Source organism: Mauremys mutica, chromosome 6, assembly GCF_020497125.1.
Source record: "Mauremys mutica isolate MM-2020 ecotype Southern chromosome 6, ASM2049712v1, whole genome shotgun sequence".
NCBI classification, from domain to species: Eukaryota; Metazoa; Chordata; order Testudines; family Geoemydidae; genus Mauremys; species Mauremys mutica.
The window spans coordinates 5,935,891-5,957,584 of NC_059077.1; the positions used below are offsets into that span (position 1 = coordinate 5,935,891).

The 21,694-nt window shown below is 44.2% G+C and overlaps 1 protein-coding gene across 11 annotated transcripts in view; it reads right to left on the reverse strand.

Annotated features, from left to right (window-relative positions):
• Window positions 1-21,694, reverse strand: part of CELF4 (CUGBP Elav-like family member 4) — an 860,161-nt gene that overhangs the window by 149,552 nt on the left and 688,915 nt on the right. For 7 of the 11 annotated variants that reach the window (XM_045021202.1, XM_045021205.1, XM_045021200.1 and 4 more), the window contains one exon: window positions 11,135-11,263. In XM_045021202.1, the coding sequence (XP_044877137.1) occupies window positions 11,135-11,263 (129 nt within the window). The remainder of the gene's footprint in view (window positions 1-11,134; window positions 11,264-21,694) is intronic. The other 4 variants (XM_045021207.1, XM_045021203.1, XM_045021206.1 and 1 more) reach the window with 1 other exon arrangement.

Sequence of the window (21,694 nt, forward strand, 5' to 3'; positions counted from 1 at the left end):
TCAGCTACGCAAATAGCGTAGTATCTTAGTTCGACTTGCCTGGCTGTCCTCACGGCGGCGAGTTGACTGCGGCGGCTCCCCCATCAACTCCGCTTACTCCTCCTGCCGAGGTGGAGTACGGGCGTCGATTAGCGGATCGACTGATCGCGTCCAGACGAGATGCGATCAATCGATCCCCGATACATCGAACGCTATGGGTACAGACGTACCCTTAGTATGAAGCAAGCGGGGGTGTAAATCTCTGGCACACTAGCTCACTGCACAGAACTGTCCATGTGGATCCTGCTACTGCACATTAAGAGTTCACTGTGCACATTGACATTCTGCTGTGAGCCCTTGCCTGGGCTAGGCTAGAAGGCATGTTGGCATGTTTTAGCTCACATGTGCTAACCACAAGTCTAGCGTGACCAGGGCCGTGTATTCTTTGACATGTGCTGAGCTGGTTGAGATGGAGGCCTGGTTCTCTTGATGACCTTGACCTGCTAACATGTGTTAAAACTACAGCTGCCTTGTCTAGCCCCGTTTTTCCCTAGGGTAACATGGCCAAAATCCTACTCTAGACAAGGCCGTAGAAGAAGAAAACACTGTGTCCTGAAATAATTAGTTCTTCCAGGGAGATGTGCCACATTGGCAGCTGGCACGGGGAGTAGCAGCTTACCTGGAGTTCCTGCTAGCTCTTCCCCACATCTAACTGTCTCATAAGATAAGACAGCTACCCTTCGCTTCCCTGTTGGCTGGCTGCTCTGTGTGTGCAAATCAGGAGCTTCCGTAAATAGCACCCGCAAATGGAACCTGGTAATATTAACTCTGTCAAGGCTCAGTATTGATCCCGAATAGCTTTTTGAAAAGCAAGGCTGAGACTTCAGCTCACTCGTGCTAATAATTAAACTGGTTAGCAATATGGAGCTGCCACTCAAGTTCAGGTTGTAAAAAGAGAGAGAGAGAGAGAGCAGGAGAGACTAAGTCTCTAGGGCTGTGTCCTCCTTGGAACCAGCTGCTGACAGATCTCAGTGATTATTGCCTTTATTATTGCTGAGGTTTGATTCCTTTGTGGTTATCTTTTATGCTTGACAGCTTTGGGTGAGTGCAGAGGGGCACTCGAATTTCCTGCTTTCCCTTATCCCAACTGTTTTTCCCAATTAATGGTGTTTAACCTCATAAGATCAGTAGGGGTGGCACCCTTCCAGGTTAGCTAAGTCTATCCCCTTCCAGTCCGGCTGGCTTTTCCTCCCCACTTTATAGAACATAGTTAGTTGAAAAATATATTCCCATTTTTTCCCTATTGAAATTCAAAATGTTGATGACATTTTTCATTGAAATTTCAAAATTTTTCAGCTGCCACTAGAGCGGGTCATATAACAGGGTGGAGTTTGTCCATGAATATTTATGTGAAAAAGGACTCCCAAACTTTCTGTTTTGGTCAAAACTTCAATGAAAAATCGAATTAGAAAACTGAAATTCAGAAAATTTTGAGCGTCTGTATTTGTCAACCCCCCGTAAAAAACTGATCAATGGGATTGTCGGCACTTCGCTGGCCTTGTCCTTTGGCGTCTCCAAGCGTGCAGTGACTGAGGTGATTTTTCAGCTTTCTCCACCTACACTAACCAACTCTGTTTACTAAAGCAATAGACAAGAAAGCACTCATTTTCCGTCTGTCAGCAAAACAAACCGTGCACTGAAGAAAAGCACTGTCATTCTTGGGATACCTGGGTTCAATCCCCTGCTCTGGCCAGACTCCCTGTGTGACCATGGGCATGTCACGTAGCTTCTCTCTGCCTCAGTTCCTCATCTGTAAAATGGGGGTGACAGCACTACCCTGCCTCACAAGGGTGTTATGATGCAGAGACAAAGGCCTGAGTCCAGTCCCCTATTATCACAAGAAACTACTACATGCCTTACTGTATAGCCTCGTAGGCTGCCTCTGCCCCAGATTTCAATAGATCCGCCAGTGGGGCTTCTAGTCCTTTCTTCAGAGGACTTTCCTCATTGACCTTATTGCCAGGAAGTGTTTTCCTGACTTCCAGAAGAAATTTCCTCTTTGTTCCATTTCATCGCCAAGTTCCTCAACTAACTCACCCTAAAAACTTCTGCCATATACAGACTGTCAACTACAGTGGGTCAAAAAAATGGAAACAAAAATTTTGACTTGCAGAATTTCAAGCCAATTTATTTCAAACTTATGAAAATGTCCAACCAGTTCTGCTGTTTGGCATTCTTTGGATATTTATCACCAGTGATCACCGTGTATAATTAACTTTGCAGACATCAGACATACCACGTCGCATGGCTGCTTGGACATCATCAGGAGGGAAAGAACTTAGAAGGAACCTTCCATTCTGCAACCACAGGCTCCCACTGTCTGAGCAAACGGGAAATTATTTCAGCTGTATTCGTGTTCTGTGCTTTGTGGACCTCCAGCCATGAGAGGGTGATGTAATCACATATTATTGATTAGTTCTGACATTTCATGAGACATTGAAAACCTGTGGCACTTTCTCAGGAAGGGGGTATCTATCACAAGTCAGTGCAGTACTGCCAATCCCACACATTTGAAAAACTCATGAATCGGCCCTAAAAATTCATAAGACTGGCTAAAATCATAGTATTTAAAAATAATAAATGTGCGGTTCTTTTTGCTTTCTGGGTTTTGAGCATCTAGATTACAGCTGAGTCATGTTTTCCAGCCTTTCCCTGTAATTGTGAGGACCAGAAGCAAACTTGCTTTTTAAAAAAGCGAAAGTGGAGATCCTCACGACTCCAGGAGCCAGGACTTTAAGAGAAGCACCAAACTTTCCAAGACTCAAATTATGAGAGCTGGCAACACTCTCAGATATATATTTACTCTGTCTTCCCCCTCACCACCCCCCACCCCAATTCTATGGTCTTATATGATTAAAATATTGGAATGCCGCTGTGGTTAAGGGCAGAAAAGCTATGTATGAGAGAATCCGCCTCAGTCTTCCTGCTGTTCTTATTATGCCAGGTGAGTCTCCATAAGAACATAAGAACGGCCGTACCGGGTCAGACCAAGGGTCCATCTAGCCCAGTATCTGTCTACCGACAGTGGCCAATGCCAGGTGCCCCAGAGGGAGTGAACCCAACAGGCAATGATCAAGTGATCTCTCTCCTGCCATCCATCTCCATCCTCTGACGAACAGAGGCTAGGGACACCATTCTTACCCATTCTGGCTAATAGCCATTTATGGACTTAGCTACCATGAATTTATCCGGTCCCCTTTTAAACATTGTTATAGTCCTAGCCTTCAAAACCTCCTCAGGTAAGGAGTTCCACAAGTTGACTGTGCGCTGCGTGAAGAAGAACTTCCTTTTATTTGTTTTAAACCTGCTGCCTATTAATTTCATTTGGTGACCCCTAGTTCTTGTATTATGGGAATAAGTAAATAACTTTTCCTTATCCACTTTCTCAACATCACTCATGATTTTATAGATCTCTATCATATCCCCCCTTAGTCTTCTCTTTTCCAAGCTGAAGAGTCCTAGCCTCTTTAATCTTTCCTCGTATGGGACCCTCTCCAAACCCCTAATCATTTTAGTTGCCCTTTTCTGAACCTTTTCTAGTGCTAGAATATCTTTTTTGAGATGAGGAGACCACATCTGTACACAGTATTCGAGATGTGGGCGTACCATGGATTTATACAAGGGCAATAATATAGTCTCAGTCTTATTCTCTATCTCCTTTTTAATGATTCCTAACATCCTGTTTGCTTTTTTGACCGCCTCTGCACACTGTGTGGACATCTTCAGAGAACTATCCACGATGACTCCAAGATCTTTTTCCTGACTCGTTGTAGCTAAATTAGCCCCCATCATGTTGTATGTATAGTTGGGGTTATTTTTTCCAATGTGCATTACTTTACATTTATCCACATTAAATTTCATTTGCCATTTTGTTGCCCAATCACTTAGTTTTGTGAGATCTTTTTGAAGTTCTTCACAATCTGCTTTGGTCTTAACTATCTTGAGTAGTTTAGTATCATCTGCAAACTTTGCCACCTCACTGTTTACCCCTTTCTCCAGATCATTTATGAATAAATTGAATAGGATTGGTCCTAGGACTGACCCTTGGGGAACACCACTAGTTACCCCTCTCCATTCTGAGAATTTACCATTAATTCCTACCCTTTGTTCCCTGTCCTTTAACCAGTTCTCAGTCCATGAAAGGACCTTCCCTTTTATCCCATGACAGCTTAATTTACGTAAGAGCCTTTGGTGAGGGACCTTGTCAAAGGCTTTCTGGAAATCTAAGTACACTATGTCCACCGGATCCCCCTTGTCCACATGTTTGTTGACCCCTTCAAAGAACTCTAATAGATTAGTAAGACACGATTTCCCTTTACAGAAACCATGTTGACTATTGCTCAACAGTTTGTTTTTCTGTGTGTCTGACAATTTTATTCTTAACTATTGTTTCGACTAATTTGCCCAGTACCGACGTTAGACTTACCGGTCTGTAGTTGCCGGGATCACCTCTAGAGCCCTTTTTAAATATTGGCATTACATTAGCTAACTTCCAGTCATTGGGTACCGATGCCGATTTAAAGGACAGGTTACAAACCTTAGTTAATAGTTCCGCAACTTCATATTTGAGTTCTTTCAGAACTCTTGGGTGAATGCCATCTGGTCCTGGTGACTTGTTAATGTTGAGTTTATCAATTAATTCCAAAACCTCCTCTAGTGACACTTCAATCTGTGACAGTTCCTCAGATTTGTCACCTACAAAAGCCAGCTCAGGTTTGGGAATCTCCCTAACATCCTCAGCCATGAAGACTGAATCAAAGAATCCATTTAGTTTCTCCGCAATGACTTTATCATCTTTAAGCGCTCCTTTTGTATTTCGATCGTCAAGGGGCCCCACTGGTTGTTTAGCAGGCTTCCTGCTTCTGATGTACTTAAAAAACATTTTGTTATTACCTTTGGAGTTTTTGGCTAGCCATTCTTCAAACTCCTCTTTGGCTTTTCTTATTACACTCTTGCACTTAAGTTGGCAATGTTTGTGCTCCTTTCTATTTGCCTCACTAGGATTTGACTTCCACTTTTTAAAAGAAGTCTTTTTATCTCTCACTGCTTCTTTTACATGGTTGTTAAGCCATGGTGGCTCTTTTTTAGTTCTTCTACTGTGTTTCTTAATTTGGGGTATACATTGAAGTTGGGCCTCTATTATGGTGTCTTTAAAAAGGGCCCATGCAACTTGCAGGGATTTCACCTTAGTCACTGTACCTTTTAACTTTTGTCTAACTAACCCCCTCATTTTTGTATAGTTCCCCCTTTTGAAATTAAATGCCACAGTGTTGGGCAGTTGTGTTCTTCCCACCACAGGGATGTTGAATGCTATTGTATTATGGTCACTATTTCCAAGCGGTCCTGCTATAGTTATCTCTTGGACCAGCTCCTGCGCTCCACTCAGGATTAAATCTAGAGTTGCCTCTCCCCTTGTGGGTTCCCGTACCAGCTGCTCCATGAAGCAGGACTAGGAATGGGGAGCAACTGAGAGAAAGGGTGAGAACGTTCTTGTTTCTTCCTCAAATGAAGTGATTCACTTCATACACACAGAAAAAGGCTAGAAGAGACAGGCTCATCACTTCTTTTTTCATTAGGACCTTCAGGAGTCTGGTGCCTCTTGTTCTTGCCAATGTGCTTAAGCAAGCGCTTAAAGTTAACCATGGGGCCAGATTTTTAAAAGGTATTTAGGTGCCCAATTCTCATTGATTTCAATAGGAGTTAAGCCCCTAAACACCTTTAAAAATCTGACCTCACGTATTTAAGTGCATTCCTGGTTAGAGATGGATTTCTAAACAGGAGCCTAAAATGCTGGGGGCTCGTGGCCATCTGACTGCCGTTTGGCGAACTCTGAGAAATAAATGGATAGGTCTCAAGTTAATTCTAATGGACAAACATCCACAACCCATGGCTGGACTGAATTACCTCTAACTCCTAGAGCAGTGGTTCTTAACCTGGGGTGCACCCCCACCCCCCGGGGGTGCGAGATGCCCTTTCTGGGGGTGCAAGACATGCCAGATTTTTTAGAAGGTAAATCATCAAAAACACAAATTAAGCACAGGCATGTAAGTACAACTACTTTGTTTAATCAAACCTGTGTATCTATTAACATTATACATTTTTAACTATTACTGTAATATACAAACAAAAAAATTTATTTTCAAGTTTTTAAGCTAATTGTAGTGAAATTATCTCACTAGAAAATACAGGGTATCACCATGTTGCGGGGTATTTCTTGACACATGCGCAGATGATGATGTGGTAGCATCGCGGCTTTGTTTGAATTCAGTTAGCTGCTAACTATTAGCGCGTCGGCTACAGTTTACTTCCACAGCAGACTGGATCCATTTCTTTTTGACCTGGATTCCAACAGCGATAGTGATTTGATGAAAGATGATCTCATTGAATTATGAGCCAATGGCCGTATCCGAATGGAGTTTGAGACCATGACACTTGAGAATGTCTGGGGTGCTCACGTAGCGCCATTTCTACAACTGGTGCCATTTGCAACTACATACTTGTGTGAGATAGGATTTTCATCACTCTTACACATCAAAACAAAGGCCAGAAGCTGCCTAAATGTGAGCGATGACATGCTTGTGGTTATTTCAAAAAAAGTGCCTCGTTTTTTGAACATCATTGAACAAAAGCAACAGCAGAAGAATCACTGAGCCGGTAAACTTATAAAAAGTGTGTAATTTTTCATGTATTCTTAATTTTACTGCAAAATTAAAATAAATATATAATTCTCTCTCTTTCATTCGATAGTTATGATATATCTAGGTTTAAAGAACTGACCTACTTCAATGATTTTTGATAAGGGGCGTGAAAACGTATTTTGAGAACCAAAGGGGTGCAGGCTGCAGTAAAGGTTAAGAACCACTGCCCTAGAGACTGGCCCTCTCTGGGAAGATACTGGCAGAATGGCAGGGAGGTGGGCGTGCAGTGGGGGAGATTAGTGTTCTGTCAGTCCAGCCCCATTCACCGGCACTACACTCGTTTAATTGGCTTTACAGCGATGGAGCAACAGCAGGATCAAACAGAACAGTAGGAGGAGCTACAAGGACAGAGGGAGACCAAGGAAATACTTTATCGCACAACACAAAATTAATCCAGGGAACTCATTGCCATGGCATGTTGTGATGGCTGAAAATATAACTGAGTTCCAAAAAAGAACTAGGTAAATTCATGGAGGATAGATCCATCAATGGCTATTAGCCTGGATGGGAAGGGATGCAAAACCATACTTGGGGTGACCTCAAACCTCTAACTGCCAGAAGCCAGGAGGGGAAGATGGGATGGATCTCTCCAATATTGCCCTGTTCTGTACATTCCCCTGGAAGCTCTGGTACTGGCCTTTGTGGGAGACAGGACACTGGGCTAGATGGACCATTAGTCTGACTCATTATGGCAGCTATTATGTTCTTAAGTCCCAGCCGTTCAGGAGATGAAGCTGTAACTTACAGGCAAACCTCTCCAGCTCACAGTGGGGTGGAAAAAGGGGTGGAAAAAGTCCATCAAGACACAGGCTGGCATTTGTGAGTGTGTGTGTGTCTTCTTCTCTAGCTATCATCAGGCTAATACTTAATGAGTAACAGGGGGAGCAATGATGCATCACATGGGACTGTGAAAAAGCTGAAAAGTGAGCCCTATGGAATAAGAGCTGGAGTCAACAGACATTCAGATCAGTGGATAGTATCCCATTAATTTCAATGTGCATTGGATTAAACCCTTAAAAAGTAGGTGGCTTGGAAGGAATCGTGGCTGGGAGAAAGCTGAGATCCTCTGGTGTGGAACAACCCTCCCATTCTGCTGTGATTGCTACCTCCCTGCACGGCGTTAGCATCCAATTTCCGCTCTTGGTGTTAGACTTTCCCAGACACCCCCCCCCAGAGCAGAGTGTATATCGGATGGCACACTCCCTTTCCCCTGGCTGTTTCCTACCACCTTGACAAGCTGAGGTCTGTCTGAAGATGAAGAATCTTTGCTGGCTGAGAATGACTTTATAGGCATAGCAGTGTCTTTCTCAAATATGTCACTGTGGTTAGGATCCTCTGTCTTCGTGTTGCAGAAATATGCCCGTCAATGTTGTCACATGTCAAAATATCTGGTGACATATGAACTGCAACAACAGGACTGGTGTCTTCTTCACAGACGCCAGCACATTTGATGAAATATTACATGCCGATCAATATTTAATGGATGCATTTCACTGTCAAGAGAGAAGGGCTTCCTGTTTAAATTGAAGATACTTTTCTAGGAAACGGTTGGAAGAATGACCCTGATATTAGATGGAAAATTCTTGTTCAAATGCTGATGCTCGAAAAAAGGCTGTGATGTGCCATGCTTCAAGGACAGAACTCCCCCAGCTCCATGCGTCCAGGTGATAAGTACTGTCTCAAAAGGGCCAACAACTGGCTAGTCAATCCAATGAGACCAATTTTCAAATTTTAAGTATTTGTCTGTGAAACCTGATATAAGAGCTTTTAAATTGGGGATGGCAAATACGGACGAGGCACACTGTTTAAATCAGGGCGCGACAGGTGCACACTCAAAAACGTATGTGCATTTGTTTCCCTGCAGTTTGTGCAAGCTAGTGGGTATATGCACATGCAAAATGGCCCTTCTGTGTGTATTTACCTATCTTACAAGTGCAGGTTCCTATTTGTATGCAATTGTGGGTCTTTGCATTGTGCACACCCGTTATGCCTTGCTGCGAAAGTTAGGTTCATGTGATTATCCAGTCCATTCTTCTGGGGAAAAATGCAAGATCATTTCCTTCGTCCTATACATTCTTCACCACCTTGCCCAGGCCATCTTTAAGTGATGGGGCTTCTACCATTTCCAGTGAGGAAAAGCTCAGTACAGGGAGTTGAGAAATCTGGTTTCTCAGTTCAGCTGCACCAGTCTGCCTCCTTGGACACTGCTGGCTTCACTGATTTTAGACTCTGCTAATGGCGGAGTAAATTTTATTTTTAAATGTCCCAAAATCAAATAAGGAAACAAGTTCAGAAGTTCATCTCCATACTCAGAAGTCAGCATGCTTCCTGGAACCTGCAATACTGGTCTGCATATTACAGCTAGTTGAAACATTTGGCTTTTTGATCATAGAGAATTTTTATTTTGGTCAAAATTACCTGGCTTTTCTCAGGGAAGTGCAGGGCACAAGCAAGCACTCTCCCCCCAATTTTTTGAGTAAAAGATTTTGGGTTTTGAAATTTTATTTCCCTCTGTAACTGAATCTCTGTCTCCAGATTGCCTCTTTGTGGCCAAGGGCGGCTTTGCCTCAGTTTCCCTCTGAGGTTCCTGGAACTAATCCACAAAGGCTTTCCCCTGGCTAATAACACCCCTATTTGGGGCTGGTCTAATAATGAACAAGTTGAAACAAGGCTCAAAATTCCACAGTAAAGTCCATCGACCCACAACACAACAGTTCATTCACAGCTCTAGCTCTTCTTCGGGTCCAGTCTGCTCTTCATCAAGCAGCCAGTCCCAAGCGTTTCTAGCTGGAGTCCTTCCCTGATCTCCAAGCAGCCACTCACAGGCCTACCTACCTGGAGTCCTTCCTTTCCCAAGAAAAGGATCCAAAACTCTTCTCGAGGCTTCTCTATCATTCAGAGAGACCAGCAGGCAAACCTCTTCGGCTGCTTTGCTCTTTTGACTCAGCCTTCCCCAGCTCTCTCTGGCTCAGAGACCAGCAGGTGCACATCTGCTCCACGCCTGGTCCTGGCTATTTCAGGGTGCTCTCTGCAGCCCTCAGTAACCTTCTCCAGACCTTTGCCGACCTTTCTCGCTCCCTCTCCCAGGCCTCTCCCTTATTTATCCAGGAAGCCTGATGGAATCACATGACCCGTCTTTATATTCCCCACGTGGGTAGAGGAGTTAATCGTCTCGCAGAGGAGGCTGAGAGCCATTTCCCATTAAAGGTCCAGCCAAGAGTGACACCCCCAAATTTAACATTTCAACCAAACCTCTTTTGTGAAAATTGACATCTTTTCCGTTTTTGATTTCTTTGGAAATGTAGGGGAAAAGAACCATTTTAAAAACATGTTTTTCATGAAGAATAATGGGGATTTTCTGACCAGCTCTGCTGAACATGCTACAAAAATGGCCTTTCTTTTGGTGTTTCGTTACTTTTGCTTATGCTCCCAATGGAATTGGTCAAACTCCCATTGACTTCATTGGGTGCAGCAGCAAACCCTAAAACACTATTCCTGTAGTATTGGTGGGAGTATTGATAGCCTGGAGTGGCCACAGTGAGAATTCCACATGATAATGAAGAGGAACTCTTGTGTTGGAGGCGAGAGAGAAGAGAAAGGGGCCCTGGCTTCCATTCTTGGCTCTGTTGCTGGGCAGCTGTGTGGGCTTAGAGGGGCCTTTTCTCTCCATGGACTTCTTTTTTCCCCTCCTATTCTTTGTCTGGTCTCTTTAACTATTAGCTGTATAGGAGAGAGACTTTCTCTTATTGTTTGTACATCACCCAGAATAATGGGGTCTCAATATGGATTGGGGCCTGTAATACACATAATAAAATCATTTGGGACTTGGGAAGAGCTAGTGGCTGAAGATGGCAAGTGGAACACTTGGTTCTGTTAAGAGAATGAATGAGCACATTTCACCCGAAGACACTCAAACGCAGACAAAGGAAAACGTGGCTCTGGATTGCCTCAGGGCGGATTATGGAAGCAAACTTTACGGGATATGGGTGGGCACATTTTCAAAAATAAGTACTTAGGTGGTGCCCACAAAGCATGCACTTACAAGGTGGGTCGTGATGCATGCAAGCTGGTATGCAGGCAAAGAAGTGTACGCACATAATCATTTGTGGGCATGTATTTTATGCATGCAGCTGGCCCTTTGTGCTCAGGCACACATATCCTGCAGAGACTGGGCCAATCTCGGCTGGTCCACATGTTCTTCAATGGACCTTGGCCCATTTACAGCAGCAGAGAGTCTGACCCACTCCTTAGGGACCTGAATTTGAAAGTTTGGCCCTAACCAATCCAAGGGGTGACATTCATCTAGCCACCGAGTCACCTTGGTCTAATGGATACTGTTGTACAGAGGTTGGGACTGGCTGGAGGGGCCACGCACCGTGCATCACGAGCCGTCTTACCTTTGCTGTTGCCATCGGGTCCCCGGAGGATCGTGCACTCCTCGATGTTCCCGAACGCCTCGAATAGCCTGCGCACGTCGTCTTCTGACTGCTGCTTGTTGAGCATCCCCACAAAGAGTTTTCTGTCTTCTGGAACAAAATAAAGAGATGCTTACCATATTCAGGAGGAGTGCGAAAGCCAATATGACTCCACATAACGTGCAAAAGAAAGAGGTGGGAGGGAGCTGCCCCTCTCCTCTCCCCACCAAGGCAAACATTTTCAGAAGTGGCTACGGATTTTGGATGCCAAGCTGGAAATGCCTTAAAGGGGTCTGGTTTTCAGAAAGTGCCAAGTACCACGTTGAGCCCTGGAAAACCGAAGCACCTAAAACCAATTAGTCACCTCTGAAAATTGATGCCCCAAGCCTCACGAGTCAGTTCTCTCTGCTCAGTCTTTGGAGGCGAGTCCCCGGAAATAAAACACTGGTATTTTCCAGACTGCCATTCAAAGGGAATACATACAAGGATGGCATTTAGAACCAACCTTCAATTAGGAAGTGCCCTTTCTAGTAGCCACCACTTTACCCTATAAGCTGCAGGAGAAAATAATTAAGTTTAACAGAAGCGGCTCTGTTTTGAATTGGTCTTTGATTTAAAGCAGCGAGGGAAGTAATTAAACGAAATGGAAGCCCTGACTTGTAAATGAAAGTTTTGGTCTTATATAAATATATATAAACGCTCACATACACATTATACATATAAACACATTTATGTACCCACACAGATCTCTACATATACACACAGACAAATATGTATTCTGACTATTTTTGGAGGTCAGCTGATTGAAGCCAACTGAATGGATTTTGCCCAAACTTTCCCAAACTTGCAGTGGTCACCATTTAAAGCCAAAATTTACTAATACAAGTATCTGAGATAGGACAGGTCCATCCTATTTCAACTAATGGGAGACCCGCTAGCATCTGATACCACTGTGCTCTGTTGGTAGATGTTGGTTGTTTAATGGCAAGCATTGTATTTACCTTTGGGCTTACGATAAGGCAATGTTTACACTACAGGCATGTCAATCAGGGGTGTGAAAAGGTCTGATCCCTGATCAACACAGCTGTGCCTGCATAACCCCCTAGTGTAGACGCAGTTATATTGGAAGAACTGCACTTTTACTGGTATAGCTTGGGTGTGGAATATGAATAAACAGTGACAACCCAGCTTTCCCAGGATAAGCAGCGTCCACCCTAAAAACATTTTGTCATTATACTATACTGTTATACCTATATCGGTAAACAGCTCCTAATGTAGACCCGGCTGTTAAAAGGAACAAACTTTGACAAAGCACCCAAAGACAGGGCCCAATCCAATGGCCACCAAAGTCAGCAGAAAGACACTCATGGACTTGAGTGGGCACCGGAGCCACTGTTAGAATGGATTTCTATTCATAGCATTGTGACTGGCCGCGCTAGACAATATCACTGCATGAAGGGGAAAAACGGAAATTTACATGGTGTACATTGTGTATGTAAATAGGCCATTTACACATGCTTCATAAATGTGTAACTCATCATTCATTAAATACTATGTAAATGTGTGTGAACCAAGATGGGTTTTTTTCTCCAAGCAGTTTACAGAACAGATGCAACCAATTTGAATAAATGCATGTTAGTAAATAAAGAAATACTTTGACTTTTTTAAAAATGTGCATGTTAATAACCTGAACCTGAACAGAATGCCCGTTTACAAAACCCCTTTTCTGGCTGAGAACATGGGTGATTTGCACCAGTTTTACTCATTGAGAAAGTGGTGATTTAGGCAAACTGCTCCGCTTAAACTGGTTTGATCAATGTTCACATACCCAAGGGTCATCTGTAAATTAGCAAATTGCCTTAGAAATGGAGCTAAAAGTAATTTTTCATGCAGTGGATTAGAACCCTACCCCTACCCCATTAGGGTGATCCTGATGAACCAAGAGCACTCTGTGTATACAAAATGCACACATGGCTAGAGTAGGAAGATGACCAACCTTTACATCACCTTTAGCTGTGTAGCCAGTGCTGAAATAGTAGGAACACAACACACTGGGTTATCCCCACGCTTTCTTTTCCCCCATCTCAGCTGAAGTAGCTAAAGTAATGGACAGCGCGAAGGCTTGTTTTCTAGAGGAACGCGTAAGGAAAGTGATAGCTTTGATGACTGTCTTAACCAGATCTACTGTGAACCCTGGAAATAGGAGCTAGGAAGATTGTTTAGTGCAGTGTCAGACTTCCCCACTGTACATTTTTCAGTGCTTTGTTTAGAATATTTTTTCAAGTAATTGAGTCATTTAATACTCCACTGGCAAGGAATGGACTAAATATTATAAATGTTCTCTATAGCTCTATGAGTCCGAGGAGCTTCCAGCATCTTCCTTGGTCACATCTAACTGTAGAAAAGTCTCCCCCACAACAGATGAAACCATCTTCTTGGAGATACAATGTGTATGGCCCATCAGAAACCACTATACTCCATGGGCAAATTGCTCTGTTCAATGGAATCTCTGTGATGGGGTGTTAAACCTTTGAAAGGTAGCTATTAACGCTAGTCATATCCTCAATGAAGCATCTTTTTAGGCCTTGGCTAGACAGTCTTAGAGAAAGCAGTAAGTCCAAAACCCTACTGTGTGTGTAAGTGTCTGGGGAAAACTGGTTTGGAGAAGGAGGGTTGGCTGCCCCAGATGGAGGTGAGGTGCAGGGGAAAGAAAGATCTTTGAGCACAACTGAAGCCAAGTCTCCACTAGAAGAAAACTTGCTGGTATAACTACACTGGTATGGGTATGCAAGCAAACCTTCCCGGTGCTGACATAGCTAATACTGGTAAAAAAGTGCTTTTGCCAGTAAAGCCTATACTGCCTCCCTAGGAAAGCACTTTTACCAAGAAAAACACTTTTATGCTGGTATAACTGTGTCTGCTCTAGGGTTTTTACCGGTATCGATGTGTCAGACAAAATTGACACTCTTAATCAATGTTATAATACCAGCAAAAGTTCCTAGTGTGGACCTGGCCTGATCCTGCCTTGCCTAGTTTAGTTTATGCAAAGCATAAATCTAGGTATGTTACACAAACCTTTAATTTTTTGGTTTTACTCCCTTTTCCCCGACATTCAGTCATCCGCGTCTCACTGAAGACTGCGAGCAAAAGGTGCCCATCACCGCCAGTTTTGTGACATGTCCACCAGATGGCCACGTGACCACCAGCCACTGGACTGAGACCCTCTGCTCACTTGCCCATGGCTTTAGGGCCAAGATTTTCAAAAGTGGCTTGTGACTTTGGGGCCCAAGTCGACCCACCTTAACATGGCCTGATTTTCAGAAAGGGCTGAGCACTCGCCCCGCTGAAAATCAGGCCCCTTTAAGGTGACTCCAATTTGGGCACTGCAAATCACTTTTGAAAATCTTTGCCTAGTGTTTTTTATAACCGTTATTTATGGCAACTGCTGTCTCAGACACCTAAATGTTCACACAAATGGCTGGTGATATGAGTCGCTTTAACAACCAACGGCTCCCAGGCAGTCTTTGCATTCCAGACCTGCAAGAAAGCTCATTGCGACATTATAATAATGTATCCCGTGCACAGAATGGGAAGAGCGGAGGTACACGGCAGCAGCTGGGAACATTCAGTGGGTTCCCGATCTCGACGTGCACCTGGATTCATTTGCATGCGACTGAAATTACAGCACCATAATCCACTAATGAGCTTACACTGAACCTTTCCCACCACCAGTGCCCCCAGATGCTTTGTCAAGTCCCAAACAAAAGGCTGACATGCCGAGCGCCACGGTAACTTGGCTCAACCTCATCAAATATGTCTGAGAGAGCATGAGTAAGGCCATTAGGCCACCAGAGCAAAATGGAGAAGGATTGCATTGGACACGGTGTGTTGTGCACGGGGATGAATGTACGCTATATACTCTCTCTATCGGCGACGCTTCCAGAGCAGCCTGTTATGAGACTCACTGCACTGGGTTACTGTCCCATCATGCAGAGCACGCTGATTTTGCTGCTGCCAAGTGAAAGGCAATGTCTGCACAGTGGAAGTTTAACAGAAAGGGAGAGACATCAAACGTTCAAGTCTGGGCATGGACTTAAACCAATCCCCTGGATCAAACCATTCCGGAACATTGTGTGTGTGTTAGTTTCCAAACTTGCATCTCAATTCCATGCTGGCATCTGTTTCTGGACTGGACCATGCAAGACTCTGGGTCAGAATACCCCAAACTCTGAACTTGTCCCATTCAGAGCGCTTTGCAACCATGGGCTAGGTCATTCTCAGAACAGCCCTTTGAAGAAGATAGATATCATCATCCCGATTGACAGAGCTGGCTCCCTAAAAGTGACTCCCTACAAACAGCTCCACTGAGCCCCACGGTTATGATGTCTCAGTGATTCCAGATCAATTAAGCTCAGTTTATGAGTAAAAGCTGCCAGTAGAAAAAACCCAAACTTGGAATCTGAGAGTCAAGCTGGTTCCTTTCCTTCTTCGGTGCCCTCAACAGAAATAAAGCTGGCACTGATGGACATTGGTAATATTTTCTACAATTTTGACTGTGATTTCTCCACCCAGTGCTGATTGGCTGTTTGCTCCAGCCTCCTTTTCCTGCCCTCAGTCTTGCAGTCTCATTACCTCAGCCTCATTCTACGCCTGACTCTCAGACATTCCTCCCTCCCTCTTTTTGCTTGTTTTATGTCACCCTTACCCCTCTCCCTTCCCTTTGTCTTTCTGCTTAGCTCGGGGTAGGCAACCTATGGCACACGTGCCGAAGGCGGCACTCGAGCTGATTTTCAGGGGCACTCACACTGCCCGGGTCCTGGCCAGCAGTCTGGGGGCTCTGCATTTTAATTTAATTTTAAATGAAGCTTCTTAAACATTTTAAAAACCTTATTTCCTTTACATACAACAATAGTTTAGTTATATATTATAGACTTATAGAAAGAGACCTTGTAAAAATGTTAAAATGTATGACCGGCACACGACACCTTAAATTAGCGTGAATAAATGAAGACTCGGCACAGCACTTCTGAAAGGCTGCCGACCCCTGCCTTTGCTGATCCCCTTCTATCTAACACTCTTCCCTAACAGGTCATTTTCAGCCACCACATTGATTGCTCTACTCGACCAGCTGCAGCTAGCGTGTTGATTCGTCCTTTCCCCTATTCTGTGTCTGCCTTGCCTATTTAGATTGCAAGTCTTTGGGGCAGGGACTGTCTAGGGCTTTGTGTTCGTACAGCACCTAGCACAATGGGGCCCCAATCTTGGTTGGTCCCTAGGCATTACAGTAATAAACATGACAAATAAATTAAAATATAAATTAACCACAAGGCCTCTCTGTAGAGTAACCGTATGTAGCCTACATTTCCCATCCATTCCAGCAACAGTGCAAGGTACCTGGGTCTCTGCTGGGACATCAAAAGCTGGAGAAACGAAACCAAAAAAATAATATAGAAGATGTACCCTTAATGACACCTCTGATATTACAATGTAACAAGGGTTCCCACCCGCAGGCTCCTCTGCCAACCCTGCTAGGGCTCGCTTGAGTCAGTGGCACTGGCTACAAGCCACACGGGTGAAGAAATGTATCTTGTTAGCTAAATATATGGTGTCTATAAATCTCCCGGACTGTGTTTATATGAAGGCCTGGCACCTCCCTTGGTGTGAATAGGGGTTAAATTATTCCCTGTTCTATTTGTATTTAAATGTTATGTTTCCATGATAAGCGTAAGGCAGAGGTGTCAGACGGGCCTAGGGAAGGAGACGGCAGGCAAGAGAGGTGCAATAATAGAATGTCAAGTGAGGGGAAGTGCTAATTCAAGAGACAGAAGGGACAATGAGATACAGGATGCCTGACCCTCTGCAGGGCAAAGGATGTGTATGATACTCGCCGAGACTGTGAAGGGCCTAGGGGAAAAATCAGGGTCACACACACATATATGTGTAGCTCTCTCTCTCTCTCTGTATGCATTCTTCATACTAAACAAAGAGGTAGAATCCCTGCTCTAGCAGAAAAACAGACTCCGAACATACCTGTGACGTCGCAACTAGTACCTCCATAATACAGAGAGAGATCTGGCTGTCTTCTGTGGCCTGTGTCATGTAGGAAGACAGAGATGATCACAACCATGCCTTTGGGCCTTAAAAGCTATGAGTTTGTGTATCTGTGTAACAAGCTCATTGCCGTGGCATATGATATAAGTGGATAGATTATGAGCGTGTATTCTATAGGCAGGTCCAATACAGATGTGTGTACAGTCGGTGGTCAGGTACAATACAGATGTGTGTGTATGCAATAGCAGGCACAATCCAGATGTGTGTACATTCTATAGGCAGGCACAATATACACCTTTTCAGATCCTGCCAAAGGCAAATGCATGAGGAAATGCGATAAGGCAACTGCTGACTTTCTAACATTTAGGCCTCAGCCTGCTGCATACCTTCATTTTAGCAATGAATCCACATATTAATTAATTCCTTATTAGTATTATTCATCCCTGTTTGACTCACTACTATTCTTTTCTGCTTCCAAATGTCACCAGTTGTGACAGGGATTGCACATACCACTAGTGACTGGCTTCAGAGCTCAGATCTATCTGCAGGGTGTGTGAGCCTGTGTCCTCCAGCACCATGGAAAGACACTCCTGCACCCATGCTTAGCTAAACAGATGATGACCGCCTGTTAAACTTGGTGTGTCACAATGAGCAGAGAGGGCGCAAGAGATAGAGTGGCTCTCCCTGGCTATCTGCTACCCACTGCAGCAGGCTATGCACTCGGCAGCGAGGAGGGGTCCTGCTGCATTCAGTGTGTCCTGGGAAGTCAGCTCCTGTTTTGCTCTCCTCAGCAGCCACTAACTCAGGCACCAAGGGCCATTTTCTCCTCTTTGTTCCCAGAGGGTTGCACAGGCCTCCAGGTTCTTCTCTGCAGTGAGCAGCCTACAGGCCAATGGCAGCAGCTGGAAGGGCGTGTGTGTGGGAGGAAGCTAGTGTTATGTGACCAGCCAGCTCGCTGCAAAGTTCCCCGCAGATCATGGGTGACCCACATGCCAGTTTGGGAACCTCTGGATTACATCACAGGAAGCAAAAATAGCCCTCAAGCTGTGTTAGCTTTCAGAACAGAGGCAGTGTCTACCTTAGAATCATAGACTCATCAAATATCAGGGTTGGAAGGGACCTCAGGAGGTCATCTAGTCCAACCCCCTGTTCAAAGCAGGACCAATTCCCAACTAAATCATCCCAGCCAGGGCTTTGTCAATCCTGACCTTAAAAACCTCGAAGGAAGGAGATTCCACCACCTCCCTAGGTAACCCATTCCAGTGCATCACCACTCTGAGTGAAAAAGTTTTTCCTAATATCCAAAGCATAGAGAGGGAACTCCAGATCTGAGCTACTGAACTCTGGGGAAGTTTGGAACCAGCTCCAGGTCTGAATCTCAATTTGCCGGCTCAGGCTACATCCCTCATCCTGAGTCTCTGCTCCCCCCTACAACTCTCCCCCTCCTCACATTTGCTAATCAGGCAGCTCAGTAGGCTAAAAGCAGGGCATTTCCTGTGGTCCGAGCCGCATGCTCCTACTGCCATTTTCACAGCAGTCCTACGGCTGCGTGATGATGATTATGTCCCTTTCCACAGGGGAAGCAATTACGAATTCTGTGGTAGCTAATTGTAAATTAGCTAATTAACTTCTCCGTGGTACCTTGCTGAAAAACACATGAACCTTGTAAAATGGAGCGGTTTTGGAAATTAGGACAGAAAACCCCAATCGCCCCCAACAACTTAACTCAAAACAACAAGAACAAAATCTATCCTCCTCCTGCATAGCCCCCTTCAAACAACACATCCTCAGGGGCTAATTCTGCTGCAGGCTTCAAAATGTTTGCTGAGTTCACCTGCTCATCACAACCCGGTAGCTTTTGGGAGCCCTAATCACATCTCAGCTGGAGCAGTTTCCTTGGGTGTAACTCTCCCCTTTCTCCCTTTTTTGTTCTGTTTAACAGATTCTTTATATCCCATACATTAGGAGTTATGATTGCACAGATGCCAGTCTCCTGGTGCTGGAGACAGAAGCTTCAGAGACACCTGGGCTAGAGAAAATACCAGCAAATCCGAACAGCTGTGTGATGGGGACAACTGCAAATGAGCATAAGCCTAGGTGTGGGCTTTAATTCTCCCATGGAGGGCAGGGTAGATCCATCTTCCTGTAAGCATGCTACTCCCCAGTTACCCCCTTGAAAAACTTCTTTTGCAAGTTTTTTTTTAAACTGTACTATGCACTCCAAGTCCTGAATTTTAAAGGGATCCTGGCCATGCTGTACAAAGTCAGAGAGTTCCTATAAAGTAATCACCATCGGAGATGCCAAAGGAAAGAAACAAGAAATGAAATGCCTCTCATCTTCACCTGAGCCTATGAACTCCCTTCTCTTCTTTTAGGTCGGGGAGTCAGGGTTCTATCCTGAGTTTTGCCGCAGACTTGCTGTGTGCTATCAGGCAAATTCACGTAACCTCTGTGTGTTTCATTATTCTTATTGAGGAGGAGGGATGGTCTTTTGGTGAGCTATTTACCATTACTCTTACAGTACCACTGAGGGGCCCCAGTCAAGGATCAGGGCCCCATTCTGCTAAGCACCCTACAAGCAATGGAATAAAAGAGAGAGGCTCTGTTTCCCCATTGTAAAATGAAGATGGCGGTGCTTCAGCCAGTCTGACAGGGACGTGCTGAGGATCTATTCATGTCCTTGCTCCTGGGGCAAAGAGACCCATCTCTTTCTGTAAAGATCATGGGCACCTATGGAGCAACAACAACAGCACTGACAAAGCCCTCAGAAGCTGAGAAGTTCAGAGCTCCATGCTGTTATTAAAGCTTTCAATGCCACGTGCTACCCCAGCGGAGTCAAAGGATGATAACAGAGGTGAGTCAAGGAAGACTCTGGCTCCTTGTGTAAAGCCTTGTTGAATAATAGGCAGCAACGCCCAGCTTCTCAAAGGTGATTAACTCCCCTGAGAGGGCTGGGACCAAGTACTGACTTCAGCATGACTCTTGGGAAAAGGTCTTGGAGTGGTTGTGCTTCTGCATCCTTCACTACCCGCAGCCTACCAGTGGTACACAAGGATAACTGCAAACACAGTGATCTCACCTTGAGGTCAAGGCCTGGATCACTCAGAGCAGGCTATTGTGACGTTGCACTCCATATGCTTTCTAAAAATAGGTTTATAAGTGTGAATATGATGTAACTGGAATATGCTTTATGCAAAAGGTCTCTTGTAAGGTATCATTACAAAGCCTCTAATCTACTGAGTGTGTTCATCCTATTTGTATGAATGTATCATTCTTGTATCTGAAATTAGGAATATGAAATATAATTCAGAGGTCCTACTGTAGTTATGCAAAGTGTGGGCCATTAATGGTGGTTTAGAATCTTGATGGCTCCCATTAACCAGGACAATTGGTTGTAAATGATTCTATTTACTTGTAAGCCTTCCTGTATATGTGTGTGCCAGCCAGGGAGTAATGAAGTCTCACAGCATATGTGAACATGTCACATGATACTGGAATCCATCTTAAACTTGGTGCTTTTTCAGTTAGAAGGAGGGATGGGGACCCAGAGAGAGACAAAGGATTTGTTTGTTATTACTTGAAACCACTTAAATCCTACTTTTTATACTTAATAAAATCACGTTTGTTCATTTATTAACCCAAAGTAAGTAACCCAAAGTAAGTAACCCAAAGCAAGTAACCCAAAGCACCATCTTAAACTTGGTGCTTTTTCAGTAAGAAGGAGGGATGGGGACCCAGAGAGAGACAAAGGATTCCCGCCTTGTGCCAAAGCTATAAAAGGGGGTGGAACAGAACAAAGGGAGTTTCCAGTCGTGAGAAAACCCCTAGTTTCCACCTAAGATGCCTCCTGGAACTAACAAGGACTGTACTGGGGAATGGATTGGGCCCAGACTAGGAAGAATTCTAGTGAAAGAGGCTTATTGAAACATCTCTGAGGGTGAGATTTTATCTGTAATCAGTTTCTTAATGTATTAGGCTTAGACTTGTGTGTTTTGTTTTATTTTGCTTGGTAACTTACTTTGTGCTGTTTTCAGAGTAGCAGCCGTGTTAGTCTGTATCCGCAAAAAAAACCAGGAGTACTTGTGGCACCTTAAAGACTAACAAATTTATTTTAGCATGAGCTTTCGTGAGCTGCAGCTCACTTCTTCGGATGCATAGAATGGAACACACAGACAGGGGATATTTATACATACAGAGAACATGAAAAGGTGGAAGTATGCATACCAACAGGCAGAGTCTAATCAATTGAGATGAGCTATCGTTAGCAGGAGGAAAAAAAACTTTTTGAAGTGATAATTAAGATGGCCCATAGAAGGTGTGAGGAGAACTTAACATAGGGAAATAGATTCAATTGGTGTCATTACATTGGTGTAATGTAATTGAATCTATTTCCCTATGTTAAGTTCTCCTCACACCTTCTATGGGCCATCTTAATTATCACTTCAAAAAGTTTTTTTTCCTCCTGCTAACGATAGCTCATCTCAATTGATT